The sequence below is a fragment of the Callospermophilus lateralis genome, chromosome 8, assembly GCF_048772815.1.
Source record: "Callospermophilus lateralis isolate mCalLat2 chromosome 8, mCalLat2.hap1, whole genome shotgun sequence".
In the NCBI taxonomy this organism is placed as follows: domain Eukaryota; kingdom Metazoa; phylum Chordata; class Mammalia; order Rodentia; family Sciuridae; genus Callospermophilus; species Callospermophilus lateralis.
The window spans coordinates 55,767,390-55,791,086 of NC_135312.1; the positions used below are offsets into that span (position 1 = coordinate 55,767,390).

A 23,697-nucleotide genomic window follows, 5' to 3' on the forward strand; every position below is an offset into this window, starting at 1 on the left:
AAATTTTATCAAAAGTCTTCATAGCTGAAATCTACCAAACATTTAAAAAACTAATGTCAATCATTCTCGAACTCTTCACAAAAACTCAAAGAGGAGGAAACACTTCCGAAGTTATTTTATGAAACTCATATTACCCTGACACCAAAGCCTGACAAGGACATTACAAGAAAATAAATTGTAGTCCAATATTTCTGATGACCAATAGTGCAAGAAATTCTTTTAAAAATCCTCAGCAAATTCAATTGAACAGCACATTAATAGGATAATTCACTACAATCAAATAGGTTTTATCCTTGGGGTGAAAAAATGATCAAACATAAGCAAATCAATAACTATGATATACCACATATGGAATAACGGACAAAACCTGTATGGTCCTCTCAATGAAAAAAAATTGGCAAAATTCAACCTTCATTCATGATGAAAACTTTCAGTAAATTAGGTACAGAAAGGAATGTCCCTCAACATAATAAAGGCTATGTATCAAAAGCCAGAGCTAAGAGCCCATATTAAAAAATATTTCCATATATAGAATCATGTCTTTGGAATAGATTTCTGGAATCTGGGTGATTGGTACAAATGACACGGGTATTTTTAAGACTATGACGTCTCATTATAAGCTTATTTTCCAAGAGCTTTGAATATATGAGCACTTATTTTGCTACATATTTCCAGAATTAGATATTTTCATAGCTTTCTTTGTTCTAATTCTATGAGATATACAAAATTTAATATTTTAAAGTTTAACTTTCTTTGATTAACAGTGGAACTTAATGTTACAGTTGTTTTTATTTTGGTGAATTTTCTATTCTAGTTCTTTCTCCTTTAATATTTTCAGTATTTCAAGGTTTTTTTCCCTTTAGTTGTCTAATTGATTAAGTATGTGCATACTTAGCTTGTGGACCCTTTTTCTAACATGATGGATTTTTCCAGGAAAATACAGAGGCATTTTCCCCTAGTTAATAGTTAGCAAGAAATTCTGCTGTGTGACTAAAAATCAAATATGCAGTATTTCATAAATAGATTAAATAGGTTACTTTTTAACTAATTGTGTGAAAGAATAATATAAAATGGCTTTCTCAGCCACAAGACTTTCTTTTGTGAAGGTGATTTGTTTAGAAAAATGAAGCAATTAAAATTTTCAGGTTTTATTTTTTTCTTATTGTTCTTGACTGAATCCCTAAGCCTGCTTACAGAGACTCAGGATGTAGGTAAGAAATGTACTAAATATCAGTAAGGAATGACAAAATTAGGGTAGTTACTCCTTTGTAACATTTTAAAATTTTTTTCTTTACTTGTTTTTTTCCTCCTTCTCCCTAGTTTATATTTATTAATCAGTTATCTCAAAGCTACCTTCTTCAAAATTTGTATTTTGTTGATCATATGACACATCTGTAGGCATAGATAGTTTTCACACTCTGGCAACCTATGGCAAAATTGATGGTGTTCCTTATAGATACAATTTGAATTTCAAAATATTAATATTTCTTGCAAATGTGTAGAGTTAATGGTAAAATCAGAAGAACAGATATGAGTTAAGATTTTGGAGGAAAATTTTGTGTCACCTAACATATCTCCTAAGAGACGGTGAACAACTTTAGAGAATGTAAGACCTTGCTCCCTCTTCAACTCTACATTTTGTCCTTTGCCCCCAAAACTGCTCTAGGAAGTGCAACCTGGAGAAAAGGGCAACTTTTCTATTTCTTATGTCCAAAGAGGGAAAACTTCATTTGAGGAGGGTTTTGTAAGCCATCTGTCCTGGAGGTTGCATCTTTTTGTAACTTGCCCTAACATTCCCTAAGTGTCCCAGTGGTCTTCAAATTGTGAATTACGTTTTATCCAAATTGACAACTTCTAAAGAGCCTGCTAGTGAGGCTAGTCACAGGGCTTGAGGAAAATGATCATTTTTCAGTTCTCTCTCTCCTTCCACCTTGTAACAACCTGTTTCAAAATCCTGTGGATTTTTGTGTAATATCTTTCCTGTCTCTTGTTTTCCATTCCATTTCCATTTCTCCTACCCAAATAAAGGTCCTGCTGATTTCTCACTAGGACAATTGCAAAAATCTCCTAATGGCCTTCTTCTTCTGTCTATACATTTGACCAATAGTTCTTATCAGTTTCTGTTTACTAGGTACTGTGGAAGTCCCTGTACATAAGATTTATCATTACCTGATTGGTATTCTTAGTGGATACCAATGATCATATTACTATCTTGTGTAAACATATTTGATGGCTTCCAATTGAGGGCCCAACTACTCAATTTTACATGCAAAAATCCCATAATCTGAATCCAGGCCCTTTCCATCTTATAGAGGTCCTATTACCTTTTTTTATGATCTACCTTCTCATCAAAATGATTTGGTTTTCCTCAAATACATCTTAAGATTTATCATCTTTGTGTTTCAATCACATCACTTTCTCCATATTGAAAGACAGGGTTCCTTATTTTAATGTTAGTTGATTCTTTTGCATTTTTTCATACTCAACCCGTATGCCACTCCTATAAATCCTTTTCTGGTTCCTCACTCAGGGATCACAAAGCATCCCTGTGAAATATATAACCAGATTGTAAATGGGATAGTGGTCATAGGCACACGCTTATTCCACTATGAGGGGGCTTAAGAACCCCACATCCAGGGGACTTATCCTTCTTGGTCATTGTTGATGGCTTCATAGTGTCCAGCTTGATAAAACATAAGGACTCCATAAACATAGTCTATGTGTAAAAAATAAACGTCTTCTGGTACATGTATTACCGTTGGGAGAGAATCTGTGATTTTAGGTGAGTCTGGAGATCACTTAAATATCTATGTCTGACTAGTACTATAAACTACGCTGACCATCAACATGCTGAGGCCTCTCCTATGAACTCCTTTTCTGGAATTATATTACTTAATAGTTAATCTTCACATCACTTCTCTAGTCATAAGTGACAGACATTTGGCATGGATAGGGTGTTAGTATTTAACATTTGTTTTGGGAGAGCCATCAATGGAAAATCTGAATTCCTATCAGTTTGAGATTAATTCAATCAGTTCAATTTAGTAAATGTTTCCTGAGCACATAATCAGCTGGGATTAAGATCTCCTATTTGGCTCATTTGACTCTTATCTTTTTCTTTAAATGTCAAGGAAATTTCTATCATAATGTTTTATACTTTGTATGCTGAAGTGTCATATAATAGGTATTGACTAGGAAAACATTAAAATACCAGAATATTTAATAACCTAAATATCTTTACTTTTCAGACAGCTTTGGTGTTACCCAGAAGTTTATAGAAGAGAACACTGGATCTATGTGAGTTGTGCTAGATTCTTCCTGATGATTATAGTTTTATAATCTTATCTGATTCATTCCAGAAAAGTTAATGCTTCTCAAAGAAAATATATTCAAGTTGAAACCATATAAAAATGTAAATACAACAATAATTATAAAATTCAGGCCAGGCAATTAAATTATTAGGAAAATTAAAATTTATGGCCTATGTTCTTAATCTCATGAAGCTATTGAACAAGTGAACATTTCTCTGAGTTTTTGTTAGTGGGAATTCTGCAGATGATCATTGATTCTCCATGTGGACTGTTGCAGCACCATCATTGCCTTCGCTCAGTATGTTCAAGAAGCAACCTTTGATGAAATGGAAATTCTGGTGAAAGACATCATAGAATACAGGGATAAATGTTTGGCTCACAAGACACTTCCAGAGTGTGCAGAAATAGCTGTAAGTCAATCCCTTGCAATTCTTATATACACAAGATTATTTGCCAACACTGAGAAAGTATCTGGATTGAAATATGAGAAGAAACATGCCTTGTGTGCATCATTTTTATTTCACCTAGTTTCAGTATTTAGGAAAAGTAATGTTCATCAGGTGAGATGCACTTTGTTTTGCTATATAAAGGAGAACTTGCTTATGCACTTGCAGTATGTAGGCATGTGTCTTATATGTGCATCTGCCACATATATACAGGCAGCAGAGGAGCATGAACATGCATGTGGAAGTGCAGAGGTATTCTTCTTAGCTGCTTCTCTCAATATGAACTTGCAGCCACACCCCCATTTGGGGCCTCCTCCAGAGTTACCATCTGCATCTCTAGAAACTACTGAACACCATTTCCATCCTTTGCTGATACACTGACTTTGTTACCTTGGGAGACTAGGAGAAAGGCCATGATGCAAGGGAAACATAGATAGCAAAGAAAGAGTAACAGCTTAGGGGGGCTTGTGGTGAGATAAAGACAGCTTCCCAACTCACAGGATGATTGTCAAGGATGTGGGTGAAGATGCTCTGCTGGCAATAGTGGGGAAATTGCAATCCTTTTCCCATAAGATAGCACCGATCATTTGTTCTGCCCATTATTTCTTTCAGAAGATAGAACAGCTTTACCATGACTAAAAATTGTCCTTTGGTTCTCTGTTGTCCAGATTAATGTGTTACAGGGAAGGATATGTGCTATAGAGGGGTTGCCTCAGAAGTATAATTTTTCATACTGCTGCAGTAAAATGGGCTTTGAAAGAAGACTCTGTTTCTTGTATAACAAGAAAGCTGATGTAGGATTTCTCCCTCCTTTTCCTACTCTGGATCCTGAAGAGAAATGCCAGGCTTATAAAAATAACACAGAATCTTTTCTAAATCGGTAAGTTTGATTTTTGGTAGATGAATGATTTAATCAAAGCATTATTCTTGGGCTATACCCAATATTCACTCAAAATAACATGACTGGGTTTGTTAATTGATTGATTGATTCTACCAATGTGTATTGTGTGGCAGGTTCTCTATCTATCAATATAAAAATGTGGGCCCACCTTTAAGTCCTTTACATTAGTACTGTGTATCTTCTGATAAGAAAAACCCTGGAACAGAAATATGTGCTATCAAACTGCTAGGAAACCAGTGAGGAAATGAAATATTTTCCCCAAGGTGAAGTTTCAGCTCTTACCTTGGGAAGACATTAAATTATTGGGTGTTTAGCTAAAACCTGTTTTAATAGTTCAGTAATTGCAGAGGCACAGGTTTTTCTGGAAAGCTAGTGTGCTTTGAAACCTGTCATAAGTTTATTTGAATATAAGCAAAAATTATCCTTGAATCTCAGATGGGGTGAGTGTATGTAGCTGTTCTTTGAATGTGTAAGGGAAATCTGATACCTGCCAGGCATCAAGGGGAGGGAAAGGGATTATTCATAGATGAGTGTGTAGGATTTGAAATGCAATTATCAACCTTAATTTGGTGTTAGGGATGTCCGGGATAAGGACTGGATAATGTTGGACATTATCCCTGGGGACTGGATAATGATGCCTGGGATAAAATTTTGCTATAATGGAAATCTTTCTTTTAAGTTCATTTTTCAGAACTTGCTTTTCTTGTCCTCTCATCCTCTTCTTTCCCTTCCATCTTCTCTCCCTTCCCTTCTGTGATCTACCATTCCTTTCCTTCTCCCCTTCTCTCCTTCCCCTTGCCTCTCTTTTCTTTCTTCCACTCACTTCTTCCTTCCTTCTTTTCTTCCTTCCACCCTCCCTCCTTTCCTTCCTTAGTGCTGGGGATGCAACTCAGGGCCTTGCCCATGTGAAGCAAGTGCTCCACTACTGAGCTATACCCCCACCCCTTCTTCTCTGCCCTAAGAAATATTTTGAACTTTTTCATAGCTACATACATGAAGTTGCCAGAAGGAACCCCTTTGCCTTTGGCCCTACACTTTTAACTGTTGCTGCTCGCTTTGAGGAAGTGGCAAAAACATGCTGTGAAGAACAACAGAAAGCCAACTGCTTTCAAGCAAAGGTGGGTATTGCATTTTTTCGTTAAAGGATAAGGAATAGTCCCACTCCAAGGCTCTGGACACTTAAAATTATAATTGTTTTTCAGAAAAAGAGTTATTTACCATATTCCCATATACCAAGATAGTATCACTGATTTAAACCCATTCTCTTTACCCAAGACCCTTGTCAGACAGCCACAAATTTCCAGGTTCTGTGTCCTGGCTTTGTTTTCTTTTCAAGTTGAAGGAAAACACTAGTGAGTGAATATCAGAGTGAAGGGAACTGTTTATCTTCTATCCTGGACAAACCCTCTTTGACATTTTCTCTTTGGCACTGGAGCCATCGCAGTCAAGATGGCCAAGCTCACAGCATACTGCCCAACCAGGTGAGCACCACACATCCCAGTGAGTTCAGCCATCAGAGACACCAGCCAAGCCTTCAGAGTGTACCACAAATGCATATTTCTTTCCATATGCAAATGTGCCAAAACAAAAATTCCATAGATTTTCTTCTCTGAACAAACTCTCTAATGATGGAGATGGAGTTTAAAAATAAGAGAATAGGGATATTTTGATTTTGTTTTCAACAGAATTTCCTCTTTTCCTTCAGGCAGCACCTATCACACAATATTTAAAAGCAATGTCTTCCTATCAAAAAACTGTCTGTGGGGCCTTTTTGAAATTTGGACCCAAAGTCTTAAACTCTGTGTAAGTTCCATACCACTTGTCTTGTCTTTACTTGCATTTTCTTGCCTGTATCCCATTTTGGTTAAATAATTGATCCTTTTCACTTGTATTCCTCCTAGTTCCACAGAGGTAGGTGAGCATTGATGGCTTAGAACCAGGTCATTAAAACAAGATGAGATAAAACTTGGGAGGAAGGGAGATGCTAAAGAGGTGCCCTTACACAGTGTGTCCTACTGTGATTATGGAAGGAAATATCTCTCTCAGGTCTTTTGTTTGCTTGGATCAAGCAGTGTGCAGGGCAGAAAACTTTAGCCTGGGATTTTTTTATAGTGATCCTACCAATCCTGCAAAATACCATCAGCTGCTAGATAAGGACGCCTGGGCAAACAGTGGTACCAGTGGCTTTGGAGCTGTTTATGTTGTATGAACAAAGAACTCACTATTGTTTTATGGTTGTTCAAATTATTTCAGTGGTTTATCAATTCTCTTTCCAGAAATATTGCTGTATTCAGTCAAAAATTCCCCAAGATTGAATTTAAGGAGCTTACTTCCCTCCTAGAAGATGTTTCTTCCATGTATGATGGATGCTGTGAAGGGGATGTTTTGCAGTGCATTCGTTACCAGGTAAGTATTCTCCAAAAGTAAGTAAAAATGTGATTTGTGACACTCATGAAATTGTGCATATTTCTTAGATAGAGTGTGATATTTCAATAGACATATAAATGCATACTGATCAAATTTGCAAATAGCATTTTCATCTCCTTATCATTTCTTCATGTTTAGATGTCTTCAAGCTCTTCTAGATTTTCATAAAACATATATAAATTATTATGAACCATACTTACCCTAATGAACTGTAGAACACCAGAACTTGTTCTTCTTGCCTAACTATATTTTGATAGCTGTTCTCCAACCTCCTCTTCCTTGTGCTGCTCCAGTCTCTAGTAATTGCTATTCTATCCCCATCTACTTTGAAATAAAATTTTTAAGCTACCACACTTGAAAGAAAGCACATGATATTTGTTTTTTTGCACCTGGATTATTTATTTCAGTTAACATAATATTCTCCCGTTTAGTCCATTTTGCCATCAATATTTTATGGCTAAATAATATGCGATTGGGTATACTGACCACTTTTTTTTTTTTTTTTAATCTATTCAATTGTCAATGGATACTTCGGTTGGTTCTACACCCTGGCTTTTGTTAAAAGTGTTGTAGTAAATGCAGGCGTGCAGGTATCTCTTTGATAAGCCGATTTCATTTCTTTTGGATACAGACCCAAAAGGGCAATAGGTGGATCATATATCTATTGGTAGTTTTTGAGGAATCGCCAAAGTGTTCTCTATAATAACTACTAATTTATGTTTTCATCAGAAGTGTTTGAGTTACCTTTCCTCTACATTCTCACCAGCATTTGTTATTTTTTGGCTTTTTTTGATCATATCCATTTTGACTGCACTAGGTGACATCTCACTGTGGTTTTGATCTAAATTTCCCTGACAGTGATGTTAATCCCTTTTTCTTATATTCTGGTCATTTGTATTTCTTCTGATGAGGCATGTCTATTCAGATCACCTGCCTATTTTTAAACTGGGTTATCTGTTTTTCCTGTTATTTAATTTTTTTAGTTCATTCTATATTCAGAATGCCAACCCTTTCTCAGATGAATAAGTTTGTAAATATCTTCTTACATCCTCACGTTGTCTCCTTTGCCATGCAGAAGTTTCTTAATTTGATGAAATTCCATTTCTCTAATTTTGTTTTGGGGTCCTTATCAAAAAACTCACCGTCTGTACAGATGTTTTAGAATTGTTTTCCCCCAGGAATTTCATAGTTTCAGGTCTTAGATTTAGGTCTTTGATCCATTTTTTTGAGTTGATTTTTAAATGGTTAAAGATAGGAGTCAAGTTTAATTTTTTTTTATTGAAGAGGATGCCCGCCCCCCTTTTTTCAATATGTTTCTGGTATATTTGCAGAGACTCAGTTGGCTGTAGATGTGTGAATTTATTTCTGGGCTTTCTCTTCTCTTCTATTCTATTCTATTGGTTGGTATCTGGGTTTTTATACCAGTACAATGCTGATTTGGTTACTATAGCTCTGTAGTACATTTTGAAGTTAGGTATTGTGATGACTCTATATATCTGTCTGTCTCTACCTGCCTTCCTTCCTTCTTTCTTTCCTTCTTCCTTCCTTGTAATTGACAAGTAAAAATATGTGCATTTATGGTATAGGATACATTTTGATATATGTATACATTGTTTAATGTAAATAAAGCTATTAGTATATGCATCTTCTTATACACTTATCTTTTCTGAGGTAAAAACACTTTAAATATACTTCTTAGAAAATTTCAAATGTTTAATGTATTTTAATAACAATAGTTACCATGATATATAATAGATCTCTTGAACTTACTCTTCCTGTTGAACTGAAATTTTGTGTCCTTTGAGCAACATCTCTCCAATATCTGCCCCTCACCATCTGGTAACCATTAAAGTGGTTTTATAAGAGAATGTATTGGCAAACATATTTTTGGCGTGTTTAAATTGTCCATGAAATCAAAGGTAACACAATTTCATGAAAAATATACTGATTTCTGCTTCAGGGAAATTAGGCTTTGTCATAGTGAATTTAGTTTAATTGTTTTAGACTCTAGTGAAGATAGTATTTTAATTAAATAACATGAATTTCAGGATATTGAGAAATATCCCTTTTGTTTTAAGCAATGGAGAGCAGACTTTCCCAAGAATTGTTTTATTCCCAACAGTATTGCAGTTAAAGGAACCTCACTAGTGTTTATTTTTTGTGGTGTTTTGTTGCTTATGGAAATGTGGGATTTATAATGTTAAGTCTCAAGTACTAAATTAGGACATAATTAAAAATTTCTGTGAAGCTTAGAACTAAAACTAAGATATTGTATTGGATTTCAAATGAGCCTCTCTTTAATGTCTTTATAGAGAAATAAAAGGAATTCAATTGTTGTTAATTGAAAATAGAAGTAGATTCTCAGAGAATAATGATGCTGTTCCTGGGACACTGATGGCCTCATTTGAGATCTGAATGTGGGAAGTGGTGCCCTAGTTCTGTGTGGTTTATTAGGAATATGGTGCCAGACCCCTTCCACTTTTTGCCTCAGCCCCCAAATTCATCCATTCCTTACCCTCAATGTTCACCAAAAGATTCCAGGCAATGAGAATAATTTGAGTAGAGGCAGGGAGACCTGAAACAGCCCGTGAGCCTGGATCAGAGTAAGAAGAATGTACAGCATTATTCTGGAGCATCTGGAGAGGATCGGGGGCCAGATTAGATTTTTTTTTTCTTTCTTTTGTGGTACATATTAACTACATAGCACAGTGGGTTTCATTGTTGTATATTCCAGCATGAGTCTGATTTGATCAGTTTCATTCCCCATTGCCTTCTCTTAGCCTCCCCTATCCCTTTCCTCTACACCAGTAGTCTCTTTTCTACATTCATGATGACTTTCTTGGTTTTTTCCTTCCTTTAGCTTCCACATATGAGAGAATACATCTATTACTTGTCTTTCTAAATCCGATTTATTTCACCTAACATAATGATCATCAGTTCCATTCGTTTTCCTGCAAATGACATAAATTTATTTGTGTCCTCTTTGTGGCCGAATAATACTTCGTTGTGTATATATACCATGTTTTTTTTTTTTTTTTTATTCCAGTCATCTGTTGATGGGTATCTGGGCTAATTCTACAAATTGGCTATTGTGAACTGTGTCACAGTAAACATGAGTATGAAGGCATTTGTAAAACGTGCTGACTTTAATTCTTTCAGATGAATACCCAGGAGTGGGAAAGCTCCATCATATGATAATTCTATTTTTAGTTTTTTGAGGAACCTTGTACTGATTTTCATGGTGGCTGTCCTAATTTACATTAGTATGTAAGTGTTTCCTACACATCATTGACAGAATTTATTCCTTTTTATACTCTTGATGATAGCCAGTCTGATTGGGATAATTTGGAATCTCAGTGTAACTGTGATTTGCATTTAAAATTATTGGCCATTCATACATTTTGGAGAAGTTTGTTCAGTTCATTTGTCCGTTTACTGAGTGGGTTTTATTTTGCTTTTAGTGTTAAGGGTTTGGGACTTCTTTATATATTCTGAATATGAATCCTGTCAGAACAGTAGCAGGCAAAGGTTTTTTCCCATTCTATAGGCTCTCTCTTCACTCTGTCAATTGTTTCCTTCATGGTGGAGAAGTTTGTAATTTGATGACATCCCATTTATCAATTCTTGTTGCTATTTCCTGAGTTATAGGTCCCCTGTTTATGAAATTATTGCCTGTTCTTATATCTTGAAGTGTTTCTGTGTTTTGTTTTAGTGGTTTTCAAAAGTTTCAGGTCTTATACTTAGATCTTAGATCCATTTTGAATAGACATTTGTACAGGATGAGATCTACACATGGATATTCAGTTTTCCCACCACCATTTGTTAAAGGGGCTTCTCCAATTTTATGTTTTGGTATTTTTATCCAGAATCAAATGACTATAGCTGAATGGGTTTAATTGCAAATTTATTCTACCCAATTGCTCTAGATGTTTGTTTTTATGGCAATATCATGATGCTTTTGTCACTATAGCTCTGTAGTATATTTTGAAATTGGGCATTGTGATGCCTTGGGTATTGCTCTTTTTGTTCATGAGTTCTTTGGATATTCCGGGTCTTTTGTTCTTTCATATGAATTTTAGGATTATTTCTTTAGTTCTGTGTGGAAGGTTATTTGTATTTTGAGGCAGATTGCATTGAATCTTAAGATTGCCTTTAGTCCACTTTAACAATGTTAATTTTGTGTATCCATGAATATAGGAGGTCTTTCCATTTTCTAGTCTCTAATTTTTTTTCTGGTGTTCTGCAATTGTTATTGTAGCAGTCTTTCACTTCCTTGGTTAGGTTTATTCCTAGGTATGTATGTATATATGCATGTATTTTGGTTACTGTGAATTGTTTTCCTGATTTCTTTCTCAGTAGATTCATTACTGATATATAGAAAGGCATTATATTGTACATATTTTCACTTGTACAATAATTTTGTATCCTGCTACTTTGCTGAATTTGTTTATCAGATCTAAAAGTCTTCTAGTAGGGTCTTTAGGATCTTCTAAGTGTAGGATCATGTCAGCAGCAAATAGGGATACTTTACTTCTTCCTTTTTTCTACCCCTTTAATTTCTTTCTCTTACCTAATTTCTCCAGCTAAAATTTCAAGTTTGGTATTGGTGAGGAGTAGGAAGTGATTGCAGAAGAAACACTTTCAGTATTCCCTCATTCAGTATGATGCTGGCTTTGGGTTTGTCATATATAGCTTTTATGATGTTGAGGTGAGATGCTCCTGTCCCTAGTTTCTTCAGGGCTTTTATTATGAAAGTGTGTTGAATTTTATTGAAGATTTTTTCTGCATCTACAGAGAGAATCATTTGAATTTTGTCCTCCATTCTATTTATGTGTTTTATTACATTTGTTAACTTGCATATGTCAAATCATCATTGCATCCATGGAATGACATCAAACTAATCATGTGTCAATGTTTTAATGTGTTTCTGAATTCAGTCTGCAAATATTTATTGAGGATTTTTATATTTGAGTTCACCAGAGATTATCCAACTAATGTGCAAATAAAATAACCTCACCCTTTCCCTAACTTCCAAACTTTATGTAGAGGTCAGAATTGGGATGAAGAATATGGATAAAAGACAAGAGTAAGGTTTACTATTTTGTACATCATTTGATAATTTGAATGATTGATTATTTCAAATTTATAGTATCCATAGAAAGTGATACTATGAGTAGGATAGCTTTTCATATTTGAGAAGTTTTAATTCTGATAATTGCTATAGTTGTTTATTTGCTTACTATTCTTTCATCCATTTAATCAAATATTTATTGAATTTTATTATGTGCTTTGTCAAAGAGTCTTAAGCCACAAGAGAAGACCAAGACAATAGTCATTACATTGACATGTCTTTGATGGCCACCATTAAAAGCACATGACACTTTCATGGAAAAATGTCAATACTTAGAATATAAAATGCTAACATATCACAGGACTAGGGGTAAAGTATTAAAAGGTAAATACTTAACAACAAATATTAACACACACACAGAGGCACTTTTCATAATTATCTTACTTTAAATCCTGAGGAAAATAAAATTTGTGTTAATGTGAAACTTCCCATGTATTAAGTGAATAGAAAATTAAATGAACTCCAGCTATAAAATTAGCTTATGAAGCAATACTAGATATTATGTTCATGATTGATTTTCTATGCAGCCATTCCTTTATGAAGCAAAACCCAGCCCTGAAGAAGCTTTGAAAATAAAGTAATTTCTCATTCTTATTTGTTACAGAGCCAGGTTATGAGCCATATTTGTTCAAAACAAGAATCCATCTCCAGCAAAATCAAAGAGTGCTGTGAAGAGAAAATGCCAGAGCGTGAAGCATGCATAATTAACTCAAGTAAAGATGGTAGACCACAGGATTTATCTCTAAGAGAAGCAAAATTTACTGACAATGAAAATGTGTGTCAAGAAAGAGACACTGACCCAGGCAACTTTTTTGCTGAGTAATATAACTATCTACTAAAATTCATAAGGCAAACAGAAGGAAACCCTTTAAGATTTGTTCTATGTAGGCTAATCTGTGTGAAAGGACAAGAAAATTTATAATTCACTGGATATCATGCAATTTTTTTTAAAAAGTCACAGCTATAACTATAGCGTTTTCATATAGTTAGCTGTATTATTGGAACGGTGGCTAACATATATGGAGTACTTGATGTGTGCCAGGCAATACACTAAATATTTTATACAGAGTTTCCTTTTTAATTCTCACCACAATGACATAAAATAAGTAGTTTCTCCCAATTTTTCAGATGAGCTTAAGAAAGAAGTTAAGGGACTTAAGATTCACAGCCATAAATGGCAGAGTGAGGATTTGACCCCAAGAAGTCTGGCCTAAGAAGTTAACTGCCATGCCCTGCTCCCCGACAGCTGTTAAGGGGAAGGTTAGCATGGACTAAATCTGAGTTCTGGTTGAGTCACTAGGACAGGTTAAATGTCGTACTTTAATTTTCATCATATAGAAAGTTCATGAAAGAATATTCATTTAAAGCCATTGGTAATGAAATATCACCCAAAGATTTTACTGGGTTTCTGCCTTTAGGATGGCTTCATCCCAGGAAGTGTGAAATGGGAAGAGGCAATTGTATAACTGAATAAGTGTGAAAAATGTCCTTTTCGTTCTGATAGCACTATGTGCTAGGTAATGTGGGGTTAGAGGAAGAAGTACCAATTGTATCTAGGGACTCTGGAAAGGCTCAGTAGGGAAGTGGTGCTTGAAGAAATTTTGGCAATCTAGACAGAGAGGGTAGAGCATGGAATGAAATAAAACCTGCTTGGTGTATACATGACTCTGTAGGGAATCTGCAGTGAGAAATCAGGTAGTGTAAGACGGGTCAGATCATGCAGGCATTCTAAGTAATAGGAAGCCCTGGAGGGCTTTTAATGAAGAATCAGAAAAGGCAAAAATCATTTTTATTTTTTAGAAACTGTACCTGGATTATATCCCAGTTTGAGGTTAACATGACTGGGATAGGTGATTTCCCCATTCAATGGGATGGGAGGTATGAGTGAAGAAATAGGTTTTGTTGGAAAGAAAACACACTTGAGATCTGAGTAGATTGACTGGAGGTGTCTGTGGAGTAATTGAGACTGTCCAGAGATGACTTTACCTGTGAACCTGGAGCTCTGGAATGAAGTCTCCAATTGAAGTTATAGAATGTAATAATGGCTAATGTTCATTGAATGCTTACTAAATTTTAAGGGCTAATCATCTATTTACCAAGTAGATTTTCCAAACAACTCTCTGAGTTTAGTGCTCTTTTGTTACCATCATTTTACAAGTGATGAAACAGGCACAGACAGGTTAGATAACTTGTCATACAGCTTATATGTGACAGAGCCAGAATTTCAATGCAAAGAGTTTGGCTACAAACTCTTGCTCTTATTATCATGGTGTTGTTTTGCTTGTCATGACTTATGGGAAGTTAATCAAAATAAACAGAACAGAGCGATAAGTTATACCTGATGGGTGCTCAATAAATGGGAACAATTATCCTCATCATTGGCATCATTGTTGGAATTCTCATCACACTTAGTTCATGGCTTACATCAGGTCTTAAGGGCCCAATTCTCTGAAGGTTAAGCACCAATCCAGTAGGGTTGGGAATGTATTCCTCACATGGGACCAAGAGGGCAGATGGGAATCTGGAAAGAATCACTTGGTCATGAAAAACTTTTTTGAGATATTGTTCTCACAAAGCATGGAAGATTTCAAGCTTATTTTGCATGAAGAGGTGAGATTCTTTTGAGAAGAATATTGTAAATAGCATAGCTGAGAAGATAGCTCTCTTGAGGAAGAGTTGACTTTTTATAAAAAAAAAATGGAGTAGGCATCTCATGGGATCTGTGGGTCAAATTTTGAAGCTTCCATTAATACAGGTTAAGAATCCCTTAAGTGAAATGCTTGGGACCAGAGGTGTTTTAAATTATGATTTCTTTCTTTTTTTTAATTTTGGAATACTTTATATACTTATTGAGGTATCTTGGGGTGAGACCCAAGGATAAACATTAAGTTTTATGTTTCATATACATCTTATACATATAACCTGAAGAAATTTTATACAAGGTTTTTGGTGCAGATGCATTTTGACTGCGACCTATCAGATAGGTCAGGCGTGGAATTTTCCACTGGTGGCTTCATGTTGGAGCTCAAAAAGTTTTGGAGCACTTTGGATTTCAGATTTTCAGATTAAGGATGCTCAACCTGTAGCAAACCAGTCTGGGACTTAGTTCTTCAGCTATAAAATAGTATCTGCCTTGAGAACTAAGTGAAATAAAGTAAGAATACAAAGTCCCCAAAGTGTATCTTTATCTCCTATGTCCAAAACTTGATCCAGGGCATAGTACCTACCAAGACTCAGTGAGTGTTAGCCTCATTCCTCTCCCTTCCCACCTTCTCCCCAGGTCACACCCACTTGTATTCTGGGAGCCTCCTCAGAGGCCATGGAAACCACTGCCAGTGATTTAGAGCCAAACGGGTGATTTATCCTATAATTTGTCAAATAACAGGTGGAAGTAACAGGAGAAGCTGCTCTTCATGTCTCACGAAGGCTGCCCTTTCTGAAAAGAAAGCCACACTGCCTCCATCCCAAATTTGGAAGGCTGAATGTATTTTCCGACAGAATTCCTCTTAGTGTGTATTTGCTAACGTACTGGTTGCACCATGTAAATTTCTGATACTTTATGAGCTGCATTATGTAATACTAATTAACTCTAAGAAACTAAAAATTCTATCCACTCAAGTTAAAAAAAAATTCTAAAACATAACATGGAAGAGAATTAACCAAACCAGAGGAGGAGCTTAGCATTTGAAAGCAGATTCAGTATTAGAAGTGAGTAGCCTAAAAGAAAGTGGGGCTGGATGTTTTTCTCTAAGTTCTAATATATAAAATATTTTACATATCTCAGATTTCTTTATGAATACTCAAGGAGACACCCAGAGCTGTCTACACCAGAGCTTCTAAGAATTGCAAGAGTATATGAGGATCTCCTGGCAGATTGTTGCAACAAAGAAAACCCTCCAGACTGTTACCGTCAGGCGGTAGGTTCCATTGTCACAGGTTCAGAAAAATCTAAAATAAATAAATAAATAAATAAAATGCCTAAAAATCCACATTGAAGTTTTACTTCAGTTTAGAACTGTAAAATGTGATTGACTGACCTGAATCTATTTTAGATTCAATGTGGATAATCCTTGGCAAAAACTACATCATCAATTTGGTTAATATGTTTTGGAGTACTAGTTCAGTCGTAATCCAAAAAACTCCATTTCATCATTTTCTATTTCCACTTTTATTTCTGTGCTCTATTTTATGGATTCCTTTTGGATTTTGGTATGATTTTAAAAATGATAGATTGTTATAGATGACTAGAAAAGTAGTAAAGATTACAAAGAAAAAGTTAAAATAAGAGACTTTCTGATTCTTTCACCAAGAAATAGCTATAATTAACATTTACTTTCATCTTTTCTGTACATATAGGTGTGTGTGTGTGTGTGTGTGTGTGTGTGCGCGCGTGCGTGTATGTGCCTGTATAAAAACAAGATTGGAATAATTCCTTTATAGGAAACATTTGAACATGCAATTTATTTGGCGTCATAGAAATGTTTGCTATAGATGGTGCTATATTATTTTCCTATTAGGTGACAAAGTCAGTGACTTAAAATGACAGAAATCTCTGTTTCAGGAGACCAGGAGTCTGAAATGAATCTTACAGGGCTAAAATAAAGCAGTTGAAAAGACCATGTTCCCTCTGAGGCTCTACAGAGAATCTGATCCTTGACTGTCCCAATTTCAACCTTATGGGTCATTAAACAAACTTCAAAATATATATCACTTTAAATAATGGTTTCATATCATAGTGATTTAACTAATTTAACTGCTTTCCTATTTGTTGTAGGCATTGTAGATGTTAGGTGTTTTTTTTTTAATTTTATAAGTGACATAAGTATCTCATTTTATTAATTTTTATTAATTTTTATGAGTTTAGTTAGGATACATTGTCAGAGGGGAAAATATTGGGTCTAAATATATGGACTATCAAAAAAATTGAATACAAAATGCCAAGTTACTGTCTAGAAATGCTTTGCCAGCTTATAGTCCCAAAGCAATGCTTGAGTATGCTCATTTCAACTTCATATTTACCAACATTGCACATGGAAATTAGCTTCTTAGTTTTATGCATAAAAAATAGGGCTGGGTATGTAGCTCAGTGGTAGAGCGCCTGCCTAAAATGTGCTAGGTTGTAAGTTTGATCCCCATCAAAAAATAAAAAAATTGAGAGATATTTATATGTAAAAAATAATGGTTGTATTTTAAGCAAACATTTACTTGATTTTTAAAATTTCATTAGACTTTTCCCATATGATTTTAGCTACTACATTTATAAATTTCCTGTGAATAATTTGTTCATGTTTGTTACCCCTACTGAAATTAGATTGTTTTTCATATTAACTCTAATGGAATCCTTATATATTATAGAAATGTAAGTATCTCACTTTCTAAAATTTCTCATTCCTTTGATATGTGCTACTTTTGTTTTTTAAAACTTTTTTCTTTTACATGCAATAAATGTTAGTTTACTGGTTCAAATTTGACAATGAAGTAAGAAGACTGAGTTTTTTAATTTCTGCCCTGTCACTTTCCCTAACAAGGTAGTCTGCTCCTGATTCTTAACCAATCATGATGCTAGAAAAGTTTCTTTTTAAAGAGAAAAATATTTGTCCCATGACATTCATATGCAGATATGTAGTTCTTTCTGGTAGTCACTTGGAAGATGTCCAATTTTATGCCATGCAAGAGAGTCCATAAAATATTTGAAGATGACTGTTGGAGGCCCCTAGGCTCCAAATCCAAATAATGAAAAAAAGATAAAGATAAACACCATTTAAAATGTTCTGCAGTAATACTTACTTGTTGGTTAATTCCAAGTAAGTCAAATTAATTTTACAAGAACAGTTTCATTTACTTAAAAATGCAGATAACAATTACTCTGGCCATTTGAATTGATAAAGGAATATAGTCATTGTTAACATAAAATCTGAATTGTACTTTGAAACTCTTGAAGATCCAAAAAGTGTACAACATGATGAAAATTTTGGACTTTCAAAATTCAGCAAAAAATAAATCTATAATTGAAAAATTCAAATTCTTACACACACGTGTAAAAAGTGCTCTCAATTTAGTGAGTAATATATAATAAGGAGAATCTCAAAAATGTTCTGTAAATAGGAAAGCTATTGGACAAGTTGACATAGGGCTTATGTTTGAATCTTAGATAAAATGTTTATAACTGTGACTGTTCTTAATTTCCAGGAAGACAAATTCAATGAGACAACTGAGAGAAGCCTCAGGATGGTCCAACAAGAATGTGAACAGTTGCAGAATTTGGGGAAGGATGGTTTGAAATACCAGTAGGTTGCTTATACTCAGAGTTAAAAAATAAAAGTCAGTCTTAGTTATGGCAATTCACAAACTCTGGGAAAGAATAAAAACACAAAAGTCAATTGTCACATTAAAGCCTCTATCAGAAATGAGGTTAGAAATGGAAAAAGACACAAGATTCTGGACAATTGATTCTCTGATATTTTATTTTATGTTTGAAGTTGGCTTTCCCACTCCCCAAACAGGTCTCTGGATTTTGCCTTGTTTGGGAGTAGGATGGAGCACACTAAAGGTCATTACCATGTCCTGAAAAAGAGATGCTTTGCCTGGGATTTAAGCTTATCTTAACTGAGCTTATAGAAATAACTCTGGATTTGTTTAACACTGTAATATTTATTCTTTCAGTGCATTCATGAGTAATATGCAGTTAATTCTGATTTTCTTAGTTATCATGGAGTGCAGTTTTTGTTGATAGTGAACATCTTCAAAACAAAACATGTTTAAAAAATATGACTTCCCTATTTCTGCCATCTTGCAGTTAGCTGAGAATTGAAACCCAGTGGATTAAAGATCTTATTTTCCTTCATCTCAGTGCCAACACATGTCTATCAGTTTCTCCCGTTAATACTTACTGACTACACAAAGGATTTCAAGCAGGATTCTCACTTATAAGCCAAGGTATTTGCTGCCATGGAGCTCCACAGTGGATACAAGACAGGCAGATCTAAGAGCTTCTGAGATAACCATGAAATGAGAAAGGGAGCAAAAGTGCAGAGATACAGGAGGCAAGGTTGAGAAAGATGGAGAGTGAGGAGACATTTCTCTACCATTTTCTGAGAGCAGGGAGCACATTGTACTTAATTTCGACTTACCTTGAAGGGTCTGGGTCTCAATGGCTCTTCCAGGGACAATGGGAACTTGTTTTTGTTCAATGAATGTTTTTTCAGCTCCCTTATCGAGCTCACAAAGATAGCCCCCCAGCTCTCCACTGAAGAACTGATCTCTCTTGGCAAGGAAATGGTGACAGCTTTGACTACCTGCTGTACACTAAGCGAGGAGTTTGCCTGTGTTGATAATTTGGTGAGCATGGCCCATACATCTGAAATTGATTCTCGTGCATGTATGAGTTTATTGGGATGAACCCAACTACGGAGTACAATCATAAAGCTCCAATAAAAAATAAATAAATAAAACAAATTTTTTTTTAAAAAAAAAAGTAAGAAAAAATATTCCTACTTACCAATTGGTAGTGGTTTATCTACTTTCTTCTCTTCCTTGTTTTCAACATTGTTGAGCAAGTAATGTCAAGTCCTCCTTTTGGCTTACCATGTGAAGACCCTAAGAAGCAAAAGAGAATGTCTTAAATATTTTTCAAAGATTCTCTAAATTATTTTGCTATTTCTTATTTATCTGAGAAGTGATTTGTTATAGTAAATGATCTAGGAATCACAGTATTATTTCAAAATGATGCAGGAAACATTATAATTTTAAGTACTGATATAAATTCTCCCTTTTGCTCTAAGAGGAAGAGTTCTGAAAGAGATCTGCTACTTCCAGCCCAACCTTTTTTGGCCTGGGAAGGAATGTACCCAGCAAGGGAACATAAACAAGGAACACAATGTTTGTTAACCACTTTCTGCTGGCTGACTGAAGTTCTCAGCTTACAATTAAAAGTTTGTTACCAAGAAATTAATCTGTATGCATCCTAGCTGATGTCCTTTGAATTTTTGTCATAATGTCACTTAGGACCCCAGGCTTCACTTTTGTTTGGATATAAGATAGTGTTTTGAGATCCTGTGTCTTCTGAGTGAAGTTCACAGTGATCATGGAGCTTATAACTATTCATCTAATCATATTTTTCAAAAGTCCATCAGTATTTGAAGTCATATTTGAGTTCCAATTCTCATCGGTGCAGGCAGATTTAGTTCTTGGAGAATTATGTGGAATAAATAAAAATCGAACCATCAACCCTGCTGTGGACCACTGTTGTAAAGCAAACTTTGCCTTCAGAAGGCTCTGCTTCAAAGAATTGAAAGGTGATGAAATGTATGAGCCACCCAGCTCTCAAGGTTTCTTTACCTCTTGTGTGGACTGGTGTCAGGCTCAGAATGAGGAGCTTCAAAGAAAGAAAGACAGGTATGAACATGCTCTTCTATGCATCTTTTTTCAGCCTGGGGATATACCATGCATCTTGGAGAAGGTTTATTGTAATGGGTTATGTGCTTTTGGTGTCCTTTCACTAAACCGTCTCCTTTCTACTATTCAGAAAAACATCAGTGCGTATTTACTGCCATTGTTTATAATCCCATTTTGTCTTTCCTCTGCTAGACACTTGGAGTGCTTAGCAGACTGTTTGGCAATGTGAGCTGGGGCAATTAGCAAAACGCCCATGGACAGGTTCACAATGAATTGTGTTTTCTTAAGAGAATGGCATGAATATTTGTCTTGAGTATTTTACTTAATGATTGAAAAAAGGAGGAGCCCTAAAGTAATTTTATTTTCATTCTTCAAGTGACACTTTAAATGCCAAGAAATAAGACCCGTTTTTAAATTTATTTACACAATATCTGTATCAAACATAGTGGAAATGACTTTGCTGCTGAGGAAGGGAGATTTGAGTTATTTTGGAGATAGATTTTCTAGAAAAATCAAGTATAGTAATTTATTTTGTAGTTCTGTTCATATTTTATACTATTTTGCTTGTAGCTCCATAACCCTCCAAAGAATCCATACTGTACTTTTAATGGGAAAGTTTAAAAGCCCTTTTCAAAAATGGAATATTTTAGCTCTTTATATTTATTCAAGTTGAGATGCCCAAGGTCTGCAATTCTCTAACAAGCATTTTGGAAGAGTGTCAAGAAAAAATTGCAAATTAATTCTGTTTGATTTCTTTGGGCCATAGATTTCTTGTCAATTTGGTGAAGCTCAAGCCTGGACTCACCTATGAGGAGCTGCAGTCTTTGTTTACGAGTTTCACTAATATGGCAGAGAAATGCTGCAAAATGCAGGAGCCAGAAGCCTGTTTTCTTGAAGAGGTAGTTATATTTCTTTCTCACTGAGATGCAACTGGTATCTCTGTTCAAATAAAATTTAAAAATGGGACTCTGTGTCCACTATGCAATGTCTCTGAGTTCTGTGTTTGACAGCACAGGTACTGTCTAGCTCACCTGCAGATACCTCTCTGATTCAGGTGTTGGGTACTGTCTCCTCCATGAGCACATGGTGGAAGAATAGCTGTCAGGAAAACCAGGGTTCTAATCCCTGCAGCTTTGGTCATATCATTCAAACTGAATTTCAGGTCACCATATGTAAATGGATGGGTGATAACTGTCCTTGAGTTATACCATTGGTCCTTACCCTACTGTTTGAAATCACTCACCATCTTAATAAAACAGAGTCAAGGTGACCTACAAAGGAAATCATTATCCACTTCAAAGGGAGGAGAGCAGGAAGGGTATGAGAAAGCAAAGCCTTGCAGAGGTGACTGGCTCACCTGCCTGGGTCTTCCGACATCCCTCAGTTTAGAGCACATAAGGGAGTGGAAGCGGAGCAAGTGTGGGTGGGAGTGTCCCCTGCTTCCTCTCACTTTAGTGACTATGGTGTCTCAGCAGCTACTGTGGTATGAATCTTGGTTACCCATGAATGTGAGCTGTAGGGGATGGCACCCTGGAAGGGCCTGTTCATTGTGCTCAAAATCTCCTTTCTTCTTATCTCTGCCCCCATAACACCCATTCCACTTCAAAAGTCACGGTTCATATACAGAAACACACCACATACATCTTTCATTCTGGTTGAGATCCATCTACTGAGTACATTTTTGGTATAAATTATCATATTTAAAAAATATATGCTTAATTTAACTAAGAGGATATTGATTGGTATCTAGCATTTATTAGGTCCAAGTAAAGAAAATAATGAATGTATTAGCAGTTCATGGAAGACCTTGAGTGTCTGTTCTCAAGTTGTCCTCCATCATCTTATATAATGTAGAAGTGATTTAAATTTCTATTTTAAACTTTAAAATAACATGCTTTTCTAAATTTAGATGTTAGTATCTTAACCTTTTCTTCCTATATGTTTTTATTTCTGTTTTCCATTGCAGGGTCTCAAAATTGGCAACTGAAGTCAGGCTGCCTGAGAAATATGAAGTTAAAAGCACCAGAGGTAATCCCTTCTGTCTCAATCAAAGGTCAGAGGTACTTGTAGCTGATTCATTCTTCCTGGCTTTACCCCCTCATGCTTCAATGTCTACTTGGGGTCCATTCTACATGGCCTGGAGCTCATAATCCCAAGATGGATCTTGCAATATTTCTCCGGTGTCACTCACTCTTTTGAGGGTTGTAACACTACATCTGTGCCAGCACTTTTCAAAATAGCTGAACAGCAACCACTCCTCTGCTAATGTATTCAGTTGTCTGGATGATTGAATCTTTGAATGTTGATATAAGGGGGGAGACAAATCCTTGAGTGTTGGCCTGGACATACAAGCCTTGGTAAACCCTCTTCCAAGAATCCTTTTTGAGAGTCTCAATATGATATGTTGAACTGAGATATAAGTGACATGCAAACCAAGAATCTTGTAGCATTTACATGAACAAAAAGAAATATATTTGTGATTTCTAGAATATATATAAATGATGCTTTTCTTATGCAGTTTATGTAAGACTCATAAAACAAACTTTTGGAACAAAATGTTGCATAGATACAGCAATACTATAAAAATCTCAAGAAAAAGAGACCTGGATCCCAATGAAAATGGGTTTGCAACCACTAGAAGCAACACATGACTACCACTAACTGTTTTATTGAATACATAACTTTTTATCACCCAAGTTTATAACATTTTGTATTCTTTTGATGTTTAAAACACTGTGTTTTCTTTTCAGCAAAGATCAACTTATGGGCTTCCTATCTGTCCTGTGGTAAATTCCCTTTTCTGAGAAGAATGAAGTAAAAGGATTCTTCTGTAACCTTTACTTGAAATCATGTTATTGTGGCAAGCAATAAAACAAAATTGTGAAGTTGTTTCTCAGACTGATGTCATCTATCAATGTGACTCAAATCAAGCAATCATGATTCATTTATTCTATCAACACTGTTTGCACACTGGCCTCACCTGCCTTATTCCCTGGAAGTCAGAACTCTGTAGAGGCTCTGGGTGGGCAGAGTGCTCACGGCTTGGCTTCTTCCTTGCCAGGGCTAGAAGGAAATGGCCCTCGAGGG

The 23,697-nt window shown here is 35.5% G+C and overlaps 1 protein-coding gene across 1 annotated transcript; it reads left to right on the forward strand.

Annotated features, from left to right (window-relative positions):
* Positions 1-1,123: 1,123 nt before the first annotated feature.
* LOC143405676 (afamin-like) lies at positions 1,124-22,597 on the forward strand. Its single transcript, XM_076864036.2, has 14 exons — positions 1,124-1,211; positions 3,249-3,297; positions 3,589-3,721; positions 4,426-4,637; positions 5,644-5,776; positions 6,364-6,461; positions 6,935-7,064; positions 12,821-13,035; positions 16,001-16,133; positions 18,406-18,503; positions 19,422-19,554; positions 20,390-20,610; positions 21,377-21,509; positions 22,577-22,597. The coding sequence occupies exons 1-14, from the start codon at positions 1,124-1,126 to the stop codon at positions 22,595-22,597; spliced, it is 1,797 nt and encodes a 598-aa protein (XP_076720151.2).
* The last annotated feature ends 1,100 nt before the right edge of the window (positions 22,598-23,697 follow it).

Excerpts from the sequence above, each read along its gene's own strand:
- LOC143405676 (XM_076864036.2), top strand. The coding sequence starts at position 1,124 with ATGAAGCAATTAAAATTTTCAGGTTTTATTTTTTTCTTATTGTTCTTG. Across the intron at positions 5,777-6,363 it reads CCAACTGCTTTCAAGCAAAG|GCAGCACCTATCACACAATA; the intron begins GTGGGTATTGCA and ends CTTTTCCTTCAG. Across the intron at positions 7,065-12,820 it reads TGCAGTGCATTCGTTACCAG|AGCCAGGTTATGAGCCATAT; the intron begins GTAAGTATTCTC and ends TATTTGTTACAG.